This window comes from Physeter macrocephalus, chromosome 1 (genome assembly GCF_002837175.3).
Source record: "Physeter macrocephalus isolate SW-GA chromosome 1, ASM283717v5, whole genome shotgun sequence".
Taxonomy (NCBI): domain Eukaryota; kingdom Metazoa; phylum Chordata; class Mammalia; order Artiodactyla; family Physeteridae; genus Physeter; species Physeter macrocephalus.
The window spans coordinates 89,247,735-89,263,989 of NC_041214.2; the positions used below are offsets into that span (position 1 = coordinate 89,247,735).

Consider the following 16,255-nt stretch of genomic DNA (forward strand, 5'->3'; position numbering starts at 1 on the left):
GAGAACTCTGCTTGGCTGTGCTTGGATCTTTAGGACCTGCTGTACTGAGACTATTGTCATATCTCAGCTTCTCCTCTACTGTGATGACTTTAATCACCCACGCTTCTCTTTCTTGCTCTAATGGTTCTTTTGTTATTCTCACACCCAGGGGTAATTTCTTACAGTACCCACACTATAATGTTCTGTGATTTTTAAATATACCTTTCATATCATTGTGATAGCATGTTAATGTTTAGCATGTAACTCTGACACTTGTATGTAGAGAGTGTGTGTCCCCAAAGTTTCACAACTACCTCTTTAGGAAGGACAGGTATTTACTTACAGAACTGACTAATTTAATGGCAGCTTTCCTGAATTATGGTGCCAGTAATTATCCTAGGATTTGAGGGTTGATCATTGTTTGGCAATCTCTGTGCCAATGCCACATACAAAAAAAAAAAAATTTAGTTGAGTGTCTGTGTCTTCACTAGGTTGATGTTTTTGCTTTTAAGAACTCATCAGGTCAAATTATAAAATTATAACTCTATTAGGAACATTCTGTATTCCAGTGGAGTAATTCTGTTTGTGAGAAAATAGTCCATTTGGAGAGTTTATACCATTTTTTATCCTTCAGACAAAAGTTTTTAATAAATTTATTTATTTTATTTATTTATTTTTGGCTGTGTTGGGTCTTTGTTGCTGTGCATGGGCTTTCTCTAGTCACGGCGAGCGGGGGCTACTCTTTGTTGCGTTGCGTGGGCTTCTCATTGCGGTGGCTTCTCTTGTTGCAGTAGCACGGCTCTAGGTGCGCAGGCTTCAGTAGTTGTGGCACGTGGGCTCAGTACTTGTGGCTTGCGGGCTCTAGAGGGCAGGCTCAGTAGTTGTGGCGCATGGGCTTAGTTGCTCCGCAGCATGTGGGATCTTCCCGGACCAGGGATGGAACCCATATCCCCTGCATTGGCAGGTGGATTCTTAATCACTGGGCCAACAGGGAAGTCCAAGAACACTTTTTAAATGCTTACTTTGGACTAATTTTAAATTTACAGAAAAGTTGCAAAAGTAGTACTGGGTTTCTATATAACCCCCACCTAACTTTTTGTAATGTTACCATCTTTCATAACATAGTATCAAAAGCAGGAAATTATATAGATACAATACTGTTAACTATAATCCTTATTCAAATTTTAACAGTTTTTCCACTGACATTCTTTTTCTGTTTTAGGATCCTGTCCTAAAATGTTGCATTTAGTTGTTGTTATTACTACTTAGTCTCCTTCTGTCTGTAATTGTTTCTCAGTCTTTCCTTATCGTTCATGACCTTGACATCTATGAAGATCCAGTTACATTTATTTAATGTTCCCAAATTTGCATTTATCTGATGTTTTCTTATTATTTGAGTGAGATTATACATTTTGGGGAAAAATACCCTAGAAGATATGTATCCTTAGTACCTACATCAAGGAGTTCATGATGTCAGTATGTCGTATTACTGGTGATGTTGGCCTTGATCACTTGGTTAAGGTAGCTTCTACTGGATTTCTCCACTGTAAAGTTGCTGTCTTTCCCTCTGTAGTTAATAAATATCTTGGGGAGGTACTTTGAGACTATGCAGATCCTTTTTCTCTTCAAAGACATTGAGAAAACTTTTGATACCACCCTGACCTATGGTTCCAGGTAAGAGTTCTCAAGCTTTTTGTGGTCTTGGGATCCCTTTCAGTCTTAAAAATGATTGAGGACCTCAAAGAGCTTTTGTTTTACATGGGTAATATTTACCGTATTAGAAATTAAAACAGGTATTTTATTTTATTTATTATTATTTTTTATTAGTTATCTATACATAAAAACAGGTATTTCAAAAATACTTGTTTTAAAATTTTATTTTAAATTTTAAATGTTTTATTTTAAAATAAAAATTAATAAATTCATACATGTTAATATAAATAACATATTTTTATGTCAAACAACTATTTTTTCCCAAAACAAACAAAATAATTGCACTCAATTTATTGCCATATGTAGTTTTGGTTCAAATACATGAAAAAAAATTTGGCCTCGCACAGATACGTGGTTGGAAAAAAAGAGGAATATTTTAATAGCTTTTTAAGGTAATTGTGGCTATTCTTCTCTGATACTCCACCAAGACTTGACAGTGGCAGTTTCTTAAGTGTTAGATGCAGTGTGGAATCTAATATATATCAGTGAACTTTTCATATTCTGTTTCATGAAAATACATTGGTTCGTCTTGTACTTTGAATGGATCTTTAACCTATGCACAATTTTGTAACACTACACATTAGTCATTTGGAAAATATTAGTTCAGAGTTATGCAGGTCTTACAGATGTTGATATACAATATCAAAAATTCACATTCATTAAGATCCCCACTAATCTCATCAGAAAAGGCTTTCAGTATGGGAAACCTGTCAAGCTCATGGTAACTGACATAGGTTTTCCAAGATTGTAATTTCATTTTAAAGCTCAGATTTTATTATTGGCCACAAATACTGTCAGTTGTTTTTCTTGAAGTGGCAAGTCATTTGTTTAATTTGAGGTGTCTACCACATACCCCTAAGCCTGAAGAGCCATAGTTTCTAACAGTCGTGATTTATGTCAAGGAAAAACATCACTGTGTTTCTCCTCTTTTCTACTGCAACACCCTATACTTCTGTCCTCCGGTCACCAAATGTGTGGAGGCTTCCTCCACACTAAGCAGTTCTCTGACCCTCTGCAGACTCCACCTAGGTGTTCTACAATTCAATTCAGTTCTGACACTATTTATCTGAGATAGTATCTGCCCCCACTTCAGATGCTATTCGCAAGTCCAGGTTGTCACCTGTGTTTGTGACCAACCACCTATAAGTGGGAGGTTTCCATTACCCCTTCTTCAGGTTGGGTCATTTGCTAGAACAGCTCACAGAACTTGGGAAAACAGTTTACTTACTATATTACCAGTATATTATAAAGGACTATAACTCAGGAACAGCCAGAGGAGGAGATACGTAGGGCAAGATATTGGGGAGGGGATGCAGAGCTTCCATGCCCTCTCTGGTTGCACACCTTCCCAGCACCTCCATGTGTTCACCAACAAGAAGCTCTCTGAACCTCCTCCTTATGGGTTTTTATGGAGGCTTTATTACTTAGACATGATTGACTCCATCACTGGCCATTGGTGATTAATTCAACCTCAGCCCCTCTCTCCTCCCTAGAGGTTGGGGGGTGGGGCTGAAAGTTCCAACCCTCTAATCTACAGGGTTGAGTCCCCTGGCAATCAGCCCCCATCGAGGGATTCTGGAAAAATCACTCCATTAACTCTACTGTGGTTGAAAGCGGTTTGTTATGAATAACAAAGGACACATTTCACCTTTATGCTCTGAAGCTATTACAGGAAACCAAATATTGTAACAGAAGATGCCCCTATGCTCTGATCACTTAGGAAATTACAACGGTTTTAAGAGCTGTGTGCCAGGAAGAGGTGGGATTCCTTCATGTCAGAATGGTGATCTGTAGAAAAAACAGCTAGTTCAGCTTGCAGCTCAGTCTCACAAGTGCTTTTCCTTAGGCAACCACAGTACTTTGGTATGCAGCAGAAGTGCACTTTTTTTGATATGCAACGGAAGTGTACTTCTCATTTTTCATATAGACTATTAAAAAATGTGTACTCAAGAGTCAAGATATAGTAAAACTAATAATTTTTACTATTTTTCAAGAACATTCTTAAGTAAAACTGGCTCCCCCCCCGCTCCCCGCCCCCACTTAAGTGCATGGAAGTGAAGAATACAATGATGACTAGTACTGTTGATGATGATGATACTGCCTTCACTCTAACTAAGACACCAGCAGTTTTACCCACCATTGCTTTCACACCATCAGTGCAAATGCCACCAAGTGAAAAAGGCAAATTAATTTCCTAAAATTATTGTGAAAATAGTTCGACTCCATAGACCGCCTGAAAAGAGTCCGACAAGAATCTGCAGAGCACTGTTTGAGAATTGCTGTTCTAGAGTGATCCAGCTCCAGGAGGTTGTAATGCAAAGATATAATTCAAAGTGAGTTTGAAAGGAGTATTTTAATCAAAGTCCATGGGTAAGTCTGGCAATAGATGAAGCAACTGACTATTGAGAATAGAGTCATATTGTGCTTGAACATAGATTTATTACTAAAGTGTTAAAGTGATCTATTTTAGTATTTACTGTTTATTATTAGTACAGTTTATCAATCACTCCGTTAATCAGTGCATGCTTCATGCTGGTACTATGCTGTACCCTGGGAGGGGCTAACATGACCAGTCTAGTAAGGGAGACAGACATTTAAAATACAAGCAATAAAATCATGATTCTCATCTGGTTTTCAGACAAATTAGATGCCACTTAAGTGACGTACACTATCACCATATTTGCCATATCTAGCTACAAAACACAGATTAAGCAAGTTTTCAGCTTTCCTGACGTTTTTTCTTTCTTGAGGAACTGGTTTCATAATGTCAGGAACAATCACTAAAACAGCTTCACACAATCAGTTCTATTTCATTGTAAATATATGATCAACACATTTGTTCGCTTTGGAAAGAACCATAACCAAATTTTAACATTTGCGCTATAATTATAATTTAAAGTTTATTTTTTCTAGTCGAGAACATCACTTTCTTAGGCATATTCACTTCTAACATCACACTAGCAAGTGGCTTTTTTGGGCCATTTGCACAAGGAAACACTTTCTTCTCTTAAGTGTTATGTTGTGATAGCTGATTATTTATGTTGTCAGTATGCTGCTTATGATTTTTCCTTTATTAAACTTTTATTGGCTTATAATATAGAAAAGTATACAGATAATAAGTGTACATCTTTTCTTTTTTCCTTTATGCTCTCTGAAGAGTGTAGTCAAGTGAACAGGTGTTTTTAATTTAAATGTCCAGTTTTTCAAATGTTTTTCTTATGGTGATAATAAGAAGTTATATTCTCTAAGTTCAAGAAAGAAAGCGAGGGCTTCCCTGGTGGCACAGTGGTTGAGAGTCCGCCTGACGATGCAGGGGACACGGGTTCGTGCCCCGGTCCGGGAAGATCCCGCACACTGCGGATGGGCCCGTGAGCCATGGCTGCTGAGCCTGCGCATCCGGAGCCGGTGCTCGGCAATGGGAGAGGCCACAACAGTGAGAGGCCCGCGTACAGCAAAAAAAAAAAAAAAAAAGGAAAAGAAAGAAAGCGAGGGGACTTCCCTGGTGATGCAGCGGTTAAAAATCCGCCTGCTGAGCCCGCGAGCCACAAGTACTGAGCCCGCGTGCCACAACTACTGATGCCCGCACGCTTAGAGCCTGTGCTTAGCAACAAGAGAAGCCACCGCAATGAGAAGCCCACACACTGCAATGAAGAGTATCCCCCGCTCACCACAACTAGAGAAAGCCCACACGCAGCAACGAGGACCCAACGTGGCCAAAAAGAAAATTAATTAATTAATTAATTAATTAATTATAAAAAAGAAAGAAAGCGAAAAACAGCCTCTTGTTTGGCTCTAGATTGAAGCTCTTAGCAAGTAACATGGAGCCTGTTTAAACAGCTCAATTCAGTCATTAACAGCCCTGTTTTAGTATACTTACTTCTGAATGTCAGACAATCCCTAAAGGCCATACTTCCTCCACTCTGTTACTTTTGTTTGTAAAGTCAACCCATCCTCGAATGTTGTAATTCCCCCAAAAATCTGTATAAGATTAACTCTTTGATTTGTTCTGGAAGAACAGTTCTTCCTTGCCTGGAAAGTAATAAATTCAGCTTGGTTTCAGATATAGTTGAGCAGTAATTTTTTCCCTCAGCAATACTAGCACTTATTGTGACTTGTTTAAGAAATCTGACAAGTGTTAAAGTTAGTATTTGCTCATAACATTGCTAGAAGCAGAGGGGAAGAGCAATTATATTAAAGACCCCTAGACCAGTGAGAAATACAAAAGAGGCATAATACAAGCTTCCCATTTCTAATTACATACCAAGACGTTCTTTTAGAATGAAGAAATAGAGTAAGTATGTAATTTGGTCTTCAAACTGGAACAGGTTTAGATATAATTACAGCAGACTCTAAGCATAAACCAGGACTGTCTCTAGAAATTTGGAGCTTATGCCTCAACTAATTATAGAATTTTGTCTAAAATTTCTTATCTGGCTTTCTGCTCTGTTTAATTAGCCATAGAAGTTCTTTTCATTAGACCAGAGGTAAACCTAATGGATCTGTTTGGCCCCCTTCCCTTGATCTTCATCCCAGTTCTTAATTAACCTTCTAAGCATGTATCCATGTATAAAAGAACCTGACACACAAGTGTGCATCTTGTAATTTTCATGTAACTACCTCCTGGATCAAAAAATTAAATATTACCAACACCCTAGAAGACCCTCTCATGCCTCTCCATCATTACACCCTCCTCACTATCCTGACTTCTAATACCATAGATTTATTTTGCCCATTTTTGTAATTTCTAAAACTGGAATCAAAAAGTTTATGCTCCTTTGGGTATGGCTTCTTTTTAGTCAGCATATGTTGGAGATTTACTTACGTATTGAGTGTAGCAGTTCCTTTCTTTTCATTGCTGCATGGTTATTTATTACATGGATATACTTTAATATTTTTAATTCATTTCAGTGTTGATAGACATTTGAGTTGATGAACATATATACATACATATCTGTTGGTTATGTAACTAAGAATGTTGGATCATGGATTATATTTATTTAGCTCTATGTATTTAACTCTCATAGCTTTACCAAACTGTTTTCCAAAGTGTTTGTACTTATTCATAATTTTGGATTATTGGGAGTTAGTCCTAGCATTTATATACAAAAACATTTACACACATACAAACAGTCCCCAACTTACAATAGTTCGACATACGATTTTTTGACTTTACAATGGTACGATATTTTAACTTTACAATGGTGCAAAAGTGATACACATTCAGTAGAAACTGGTCTTTGAATTTTGATCTTTTCTTGGGCTAGTGATGTGTGGTACGATATTGTCTCCTGATGCTAGGCAGCAAGCCACAGCTCTCAATCAGCCACGTGATCATGAGGGTAAATAACTAATACACTTGTAACCTTCCTATACCCATACAGCCATTCATTTTTCACTTTTAGCACAATAGTCAATAAATTAAATGAGATATTGAGGACTTTATTATAAAATAGGCTTTATGTTAGATGATTTTGCCCAACTGTAGACTAATGTAAAAGTTCTGAGCATACTTAAGGTAGGCTAGGCTAGGCTAAGCTATGATGTTCTGTAGGTTAAGTGTATTAAATGTATTTTTGACTTAGGATATTTTCAACTTATGATATTTTCAACTTAATAATGGGTTTGTCGGGGTGTAACGCCATTGTAAGTGGAGGAAGATCTGTATAGATACCTTCATACCCACACTTCTCATTTAACAACCCTTTTTTCTGGTAAGGGTGACTGTTTGATCCAGTATTACGCATGTTTTCAGGGGCTGTTTCACGTATGACACACTTAATTTGCTTGGTAGGATCATTTCGCATCTCTCTTTCACTAGCCCTCCAATGAACTGTATTAAAAATTGTCTGGAACAGAGTCTCTGAAATCTAAAAGAGTCTCTCCACTATAGAGTTTCTCTATGAGTTAAAATAATTTCCAAAGGGTGGACAATCTGAGAACCTCCTGCTCACAATTGAAAATAATTAAGCATAATAAATTCCGGGGTTTTGTTCGTTTGTTTGTTTGTTTTGCCGCACCATGTGGCAGCATGTGGGATCTTAGTTCCCCCACCAGGGATCAAACCCGAACCCCCTGCAGTGGGAGCATGGAATCGTAACCACTGGACCACCAGGGAAGCCCCTAAATTCAGTTTTCATTTTTAAAAATTGGGTTGCTCATCATCGTTGTTATTCCACTGACTCTGTTAGGAACTGTATATATAGGCCTCCTAATCAAAAAGCGTATTGAACTCTTTTAACTTGAAGAGCTTATATCCAGTATTTGCTTAAAATCAACCTAATGGGAACAGAAAGTTAGACTGGGAAAGCAGAAGCATGTAAACTATCATGATTTCACTGTAGGTTCAAATTGAGCCTGTCCAGATGTGCTGTGAATAAAGTGAGAGCCCAGACTGGGAATTATTTTTACTTTGGAGTGAAATAGCTAATGCTGCTATTAAAAATGATCTGGAATGTTCTTTCTGATGACTTATAAATGTATACTGTTAAAGAAATTTATACAAAGGTGGAAGTCTTTTGATCTTTGTTTCTGCCAAAGAAAAAGTGCAGCTGCCAAAAGTTACCGTCTTTTGAGAAGCACTATTAAATGCTTATTGAGAATAGCCAAACAAATTGAAAATAGATTTCTAGGCCTAATATGCCCTAAAAATGGCAACTGTATGTTTACATGTTATACAGAATATTGTAATTAAAATGGCAACTGTATGTATACATGTTATACAGAAATTATGAGTGGGACATACAGAATTGTTGTTTTCCTTAGATGATGTCTCATGCTGAAGGACAACAAAGAGACTTAATTAGAGGAATTGAATGCCTTCCTGCTTCTGGCCATCTTAGTTCCTTGGACCAGGATCTCTTAATGCTCAAGGCTACTTCCATGGCAACTATGAACTGCTTAAACGACTGCTTTCATATTCTCCAGTTGCAGCATGCATCACATCAGAAGGGCTCATTGCCTTCAGGTAAGTTATTGCTTAAAGGTAGGACTTAACATTTCAGGTCAAAACAGGGAAAGGACCAACTGTATCCTTTGTAATTCTACTCCAGAAAATCTTAATCAAAACAAAACGAATAGAAAACCAGCAAGCCTCTTGGGTTTTTAATTATCACATTAATGTTATACAAAGTCTTTTTAACTGTGTCCTTCTTCAAATCTAAAACCATTTTAGGTCTCATACAATTACATATCCCTTTAGAAACCTCAAACTCAACATGTCAAAAACTGAATTCAAAACTCACGTCTTCTATATTTCTGTTAAAGTTGGTGGCATCCCTCTCTCTCGACGATCAAAGTAGAAACGTTGGAATGATTCCTTGAGTTTTGCTTTAGTCCACTATTCATTATTTCCATGTTGAGATATATATATTATTAAAGTCTAGAACTTCCCTGGTGGCACAGTGGTTAAAAATCCACCTGCCAACGCAGGGGACACGGGTTCAAGCCCTGGTCCGGGAAGATCCCACATGCCGCGGAGCAGCTAAGCCCGTGTGCCACAACTACTGAGCCTGCGCTCTAGAGCCTGCGAGACACAACTACTGAAGCCTGCACGCCTAGAGCCCATGCTCTGCAACAAGAGAAACCACCGCAATGAGAAGCCTGCGCACCGCAATGAGAAGCCTGCGCACAGCAATGAAGACCCAACACAGCCTAAAATAAATAAATAAATAAATAAAAAATAAAAAATAAAGTCTATCAGTCACCTTTCAGTTTGAAAAATAAGATGTACATCTAGTATTTGAGAGCACCTATTTGTTGAAATTAATTTACTGGGGAAAAGAATGTTATTGCATGGGATAACAAAAAATGAGTTTTTCTATTAAATGAGATTAATAAACTCATCATTTTAAAAATTGAGATATAATTGACATATAATGTTGTGTAAGTTTAAAATGTTGATTTAATACATTTATATATTTGTGTACCACCAAAGTGTTAGCTAATGCCTCAATCACATTGCATAATTGTTATTTATTTCTTCCTTTTTTTCCTTGGCCATGTCGTGAAGCTTCCGGGACCTTAGTTTCCCAGGGCTGGGCAGTGAAAGTGCCAAGTTCTAACCACTGGACCACCAGGGAATTTCCTGTCATTTCTTTTTTGTAGTGAGAACATTTAGGATCTAGTCTCTTAGAAGCTTTGAAATATTTAATATAGTATTGTTGACTACATTCTCTGTGCTGTGCATTAGATCTCCAGGACTTATTCATCTTCTAGTTGCAAGTTTGTACCCTTTTAACATCTCCCCAACTCCCCCACTCCCATCACATTGTATTAATAGTAGTAACTTAGTGTTTCCCAATGCTCATTGTTTTCTTATACAAGGAACTCCCCTTGCTTGTGGAAGAAAGATATTTTAGGAAGATGTTGAGGCTTTGTGCAGGAAAAAGTTTACCAAGTCAGATCTTGATATGGATAGGGTATGAATCCCATCTTCGTGAGTGCCTAAATTCAGTATTTCAAGCTAACAGTAACAAGCTAATGGCAGTTGTAGGTATAGGTCAGGGCAGTATTACAGAGGCCAGTAAGTTATGTATGTTCCACTTAAGGAACTCATGGTCCACTTGGGGAAGAAACATGTAAATAGTTAACTATAATATGTAAAGTGCCACTTACAATGGGAACAAAGTACTGTGGGAGAACATGTGAATGGACTAAACTTCTGGTAGAAAAAAAGTCTGGGAAGGGCACAGAAAAGCTAAGAAAACCAATTAGTTCAGGAGTGGGTGGTAGGGGAGAGGGCATTCCAAAGAGATAGAAAAGCCTAAATTGTGCATTGTGAGCATGGACTGTTGTCTTAGAGGAATTCTAAGTAGTCCAGTATAAATTTTCTTCTGTTATAAAGCACTCATTATAAAAAATTTAGAAACTACCATGCAATTGAAAGAAAAATCACATGTTATCTTACCAAGCAGAAGTTGCCCCCGTGAATATATTAGTACATTCCCCACCAGGCTTTTCTTTTTTCCTTTTTTTTTTTTTTTTTTTTTGTGGTACGTGGGCCTCTCACTGTTGTGGCCTCTCCCATTGCGGAGCACAGGCTCCGGACGCGCAGGCTCAGCGGCCATGGCTCACGGGCCCAGCCGCTCTGCGGCATGTGGGATCTTCCCGGATCGGGGCACGAACCCGTGTCCCCTGCATCGGCAGGCGGATTCTCAACCACTGCGCCACCAGGGAAGCCTCCTTTTTAATTTTTGTTTTACCTCATAGTTGTTTGAAGATAGGTGTTTGTAAAATAGATAACCAACAAGGATATATTGTATAGCACAGGGAATTATAGCCATTGTCTTATAATAACTCTTAATGGAGTATAAGCTATAAAAATACCGAATCACTATGCTGTACACCTGAAACTAATATAATATTGTAAATCAACTATACTTCAGTTAAAAAAAATAAATTAAATAAATACTTGATTAATTAAATACTATGTAAGTTTTTAAATTCTTAGAATTTCATTTGTGTAATTTAAATTAATAGTCTTATTTTTTAAATGATTACTTTGTGATTAATGAAGCATGCCCAATATAAATTTGTATTTTTTTAATTAAAAATGTGAAACACACTGTAAACTTTATAGAAGTGTTTAAAGTAAAAGGTATTCTCCCATATCACTTTTTTGGAGCACAGATTTGTGGGTATTTGAGGGAATTAACTAATACTTGTATTTCTCACCATAAATTGCCATATTTTCCAAATTAAGTAGGTAGAAATTTATTCTTGTCAGTTGAGAATGAAGATAAAACTGTGAAGAAAACAAACTGAATTACCTTCCCACTCAAATTTTGAAATGATCCAAGAAATGAAATCTGAATAAAAATTAGTGTTTAGTCCCATGAGGTCTTAATGTATATTATAAAAAAGCACAGCAGTGATTATTGATGTAGAAGGGTCCTGAGACCAAATGATTGGTTTGATTAAAAGTTTTGTTATGGTTTATCAGTTGAGTGATCTCTTAAAACAGATCTCTTAAGTCTAGTGTTTGTGTGCATTTTATTTCGAGAAGTAAGGAAATCTAGATATTGATATTAAAAATAAACATTTCAAGGTAGGAACAAAGTGGTTTCATTTCTTTGGAATTTTGAAAGGGACCCCATGAACTTATCCAGGGCATTCCCCTAATTATGAATCCCCCCGCCAGTGCCAAGTGTAACTGAACTGAGTGGCAAGGCAAGATGCTCTGGTAGTCTGATAGGTACTTTGTAATTTATTCCTCTACTCAAGTCTGGGATTTTGTTATAGACTAAGTAAATTCCATACTCCTTTTAATTTCTGCTGTGGTAGTCTGAGCATCCCTTAATGTAGCACTATATAACCAAGTTTCTGTGAAACCTAGATCAGCCTCTGAAATCAAATGGAACATTTTCCATTATTGATTAGGCATAGAATCCACTTTGTTAAACTAGTTGAGGGTAATAAGAGACATTGAGTCATTAATTGAGAAGATGACAGGTCTCTAAATGTGACCACTATCTTTCACTAGGTCAGCTATTATTTATTCAGTAGGAGAGCCTTTCAGTTTAAAAGTATATGGAGCTTTTTTATATGATTGGAAAAAACATAATGGAAATGTATTTGCAATTCTTAAATTAGATCAAGGGGGTTATCTTGATTAGTTAGAAAATTGCTACTGAGAATAAGGTTCAACCCCAAATTGAAGCAGATTTTATTGTTTCACAGTCCCAGGTTCCTCCTGTAATTGTGACTTCCTTTAGCCTAACTGCATACTTCTTATCACTAGAGGGACAGGGTTCATGCAGAAAGGCCAGCAAATCAACTGTTAGGGTAGGAATACATTTTATGATTCATAAATTTGCATAAGAAGTGAGTTTAGTCCTATTCAGGGTTGATTCATTTAAATGGTATCTGATTTCAAGTTACAGGTTGCTGTGTTGTAAAATACCCAATCGTGATGCTCATGCTAATGAGATACAAGTCACTGTCTTGCGGAGTCTCTTAACAGGTTGAGTTGCTTTTAGTCTTGTAGGCTCAGAAGAAAATTGTTTAATAAAATCCACATTTGCTGAACTTTCCAGATTATGAGCAAGTTTCAGCGAAAGTTTTCTCTTACTTCATCAGGAACTACAATCGAGTGGTTAGAACCAAAGATACCTTTATCAAACCACTATAAAAATGGAGCTGACCAGCCCTTTGCAACTGAGCAGAGTAAGCCAGTGGCAGTCCCAGAAGAGCAGTGCGCTGCAGAATCTGGACTATTAGCAAGGGTAAGGTAATATGAACATAGAGTTTTGGAGTAAAAATTAGGAATCACTGAAAAGCATCTTTTCATTGTCAGGACGTGCAAATCAGCATAATGAGAGCATACTCTAGACGTTGTTCTACCTTAAATTGCACTGGCTTTGGAAGGGGTCTATTGTCTAAAACTTGTACATAGTTTTCCAGGTTAAATTATGTGGCCTTTTTAGTTTTAGTTTACTTTTGCTTCATATAAATGTATTTAAAAAATGAAATTTGCATGTTTTTCTTTTTCTGGAAAATCGCTTTTCTAATAGAAAATTATTTGCATGATATTTATCTCTTACATTTCTTAATTTAACATTATTTACTAGGTGTTTACTATTAAGTTTATGTTTAAAAGTTTAACATTAAGGTTTTGTTGATAGTAAGCACTTTACCAAACCAATTTTTAAAAGTGTTAGTCTACTTAAAATAGCACACAGTCTTAGAGTTTAATATTTTTATAAAGTAATATTAATTCCACATTTCTCAGAAGCTAAACAGTGTTTTCTTCTATTCATAGTTCCACCACTGTAACAAATCATACTGGTTTTTTGCCTTTTGAGTTTACATCTGTTATATTTATGGTTATCATAATTACATAGATAGTTTTGTTTTAAGCTCTTTTTATTTGCTACTTCTCATAAGTATTCTTATATGTTATTCTGGCCTATATAATAAAAGTGTTTAGGTTGAAGTAGGCTATTGAATGTCTAGGTTGTTTGTTATTTTTTGTTCTTATAAATAATGCTATATCATTTTGTCTACTGCTTTATTTTTTTTCTCCCCTTTATTTGGATTATTTCTTTAGGTTATATTCCCAACTAGAATTACTGAGTCAAGAGTAATGCATGGTTTATGGTTATTTATATAACAGCAAATTACTTCTTAAGAGAAACATATGACACAGGGACTTCCAACGCTGGCAAAGGTCTTGACTCAGTGAGGCAGGCAGTGGCAGTAGGGTGGGTGGGGGAGAAGAAAGAAAACAAATCCTTTTTTTCCTATAGCTTTTTGACTAATTCATCTGTGGAGTCAAGAAGTTAGTAAGTATTCATTAAGTTACCTAATATGTGACAAGTCCAACATTACGAATTAGAGGAGACACAAAAATAGAAGACAGTTCTTTCACTGAAGAGACTTAAAATCTATTTAGAGTCACAACATATATATACTGAAACAATGAGATGATAACATAAAGCAGTATTTTTAATTTTTTTTCATCTTCATAGATATCACTTAGATTCTTGGGATATGGGCGTTCAGGGAAAGAAGAGAGGTATATGAGTAGAGTGGATGAGGAATGCTTTGGAGAGAATTTGGAATTGAAATTGGGCTTTGAAAGGAGACAAGGTTTGAAGAGAAGAATAGTAGTAAGGGAATCTCAAGATGGGGGAGTAACACAAGCAGGGATACTAAGACGTGTACTTATTGCAGAAAAGGATTGCCTGATGATTTTGAACCCAGCTTCTGTCATTTACTAACATGTGGGCCAATTGATTAACCATGCTTAGCTTCCTCATCTGTAAAGCAGGGGTAGTAATACCTTATAAGATTGTTATTTAGATAAAATAAATTTAGCAGAGTACCTGGCTTATGGAAAATGACCCCAGGGTTGTTGGATTTTACAAATCCAGATGACCATTCATGTTCATGCTATGTGGAATGATAATCCCCTGAGCACTGCTCCATAGAATACAGTGTAAACTGTGCCCCCAAGGAACATAAAACTCATGCAGAAGAATTTAGTCTTAATGTGATACATAATGAGATCATGAGCATGGGGAGGGATGCGATATGTTTAAAAAGATTGGTATATGATATGACTTGGAATTAAAGTGTGGATAGAAGGCTATGGAAGTAGAAATGAAGACAAATGAATAGGTAATGTGCATTTCAAATGAAAAATCAATTGAGCTTGTGATTGACTGGATATAGGGTTGGATCAAAGATGACTCCAAGTTTTTGAGACTAAATGATTAAAATTGTGGTGCCATTCGCAAAGCTAACAAAATTAGGAAGAAAGAGCTTTTTGAAAGAAAAGGTTTAGTATGGCTTATGAACATGTTGAATTTTGTTTGAGAAGAGGACATATGATTGTTAATGTATATGAAAAGCAACTGGAAATGTTGTAACCAAAGCTTTGGAGAGAGATCAGGACTAGAGATATAATTTACAAGTGAAAAGTTATGAACTATAGGTCATACACTCCAACATTTTCATACTTCTAAATGAGAATACAAAGCATGTTGGAGGTCAGAATAGAGGCATATGTTAGAGATGGGGCACAGAGGTGGGGAGGAGAGGATCGTTGAATTTCCAAATCTTTTGAAATGTTGAGTAGACCAAGTGTATGACCTAGTGCAAATAGAAAAAAATAAGTGCATAGATTTTTTTTTTAATTACAAAAGACATTAGACTCCACTCAAGCATACCAGAAAAGACCTGAATTTTTCAAAAATTTCACATATGCCTTCTTTGGAATATGAGTGTCAATGCAAGCTTGAAACATATATTACAGTAGTGGAAATTTTGCTGTCAAGTGATAGAGGAGGTAAACCTCAGTGAGGCTAGAATGAAGCCCACAGTTCCTTAGTGTCCAAGTCAGAAATCAGGAAGACAAAGAAATGGGATTAGTATGAGTTTTGCGGAATATTGGAGTTTGCCTCTGCCATGCAATCTCCAAATAGTATGAATTCCTAGAAATTCAACAGGCCTTGCCACTGTATTTGCTAACCATTCTGAATTTTTAGGGATTTTATATGTTTGAGCATGTTTATTTGAACTTTTGTAATGCTTTTTTTAAAATTAATTAATTAGTTAATTTATTTATATATCACATCTTTTTTTTTCAATTTTCACAGCATTTTATCTTTATGTAATGCTTTTTTTTTTTTTAACCTTAAGCTTTCCTTATTTTTTTTTTAATTTTCTTTTTGGCTGCATTGGGTCTTCATTGCTGCACGCAGGCTTTCTATAGTTGTGGCAAGCGGGGGCTACTCTTTATTGTGGTGCGCAGGCTTCTCATTGCGGTGGCTTCTTTTGTTGTGGAGCACAGGCTCTAGGAGCGGGCTTCAGTAGTTGTGGCACGTGGGCTCAGTAGTTGTGGCTCGCGGTCTCCCGTTGCGGAGCACAGGCTCCGGATGCGCAGGCTCAGCGGCCACGGCTCACGGGCCCAGACGCTCCGCGGCATGTGGGATCTTCCCAGACCGCGGTTCGAACCCGTGTCCCTTGCATTGGCAGGCGGATTCTTAACCACTGCGCCACCAGGGAAGCCCTAATCTTAAGCTTTTCTTCAAGAAAGGCATGACAATCTCTAAGAAGGGCC

At 36.9% G+C, this 16,255-nt stretch overlaps 1 protein-coding gene across 1 annotated transcript in view; it reads left to right on the forward strand.

The window, feature by feature from the left end:
- The window catches only part of OSBPL11 (oxysterol binding protein like 11), a 98,649-nt gene that overhangs the window by 38,893 nt on the left and 43,501 nt on the right, over positions 1-16,255 (forward strand). The window contains exons 6-7 of the mRNA XM_007114970.3: positions 8,455-8,656; positions 12,769-12,914. Of these exons, the coding sequence (XP_007115032.1) occupies positions 8,455-8,656; positions 12,769-12,914 (348 nt within the window). The remainder of the gene's footprint in view (positions 1-8,454; positions 8,657-12,768; positions 12,915-16,255) is intronic.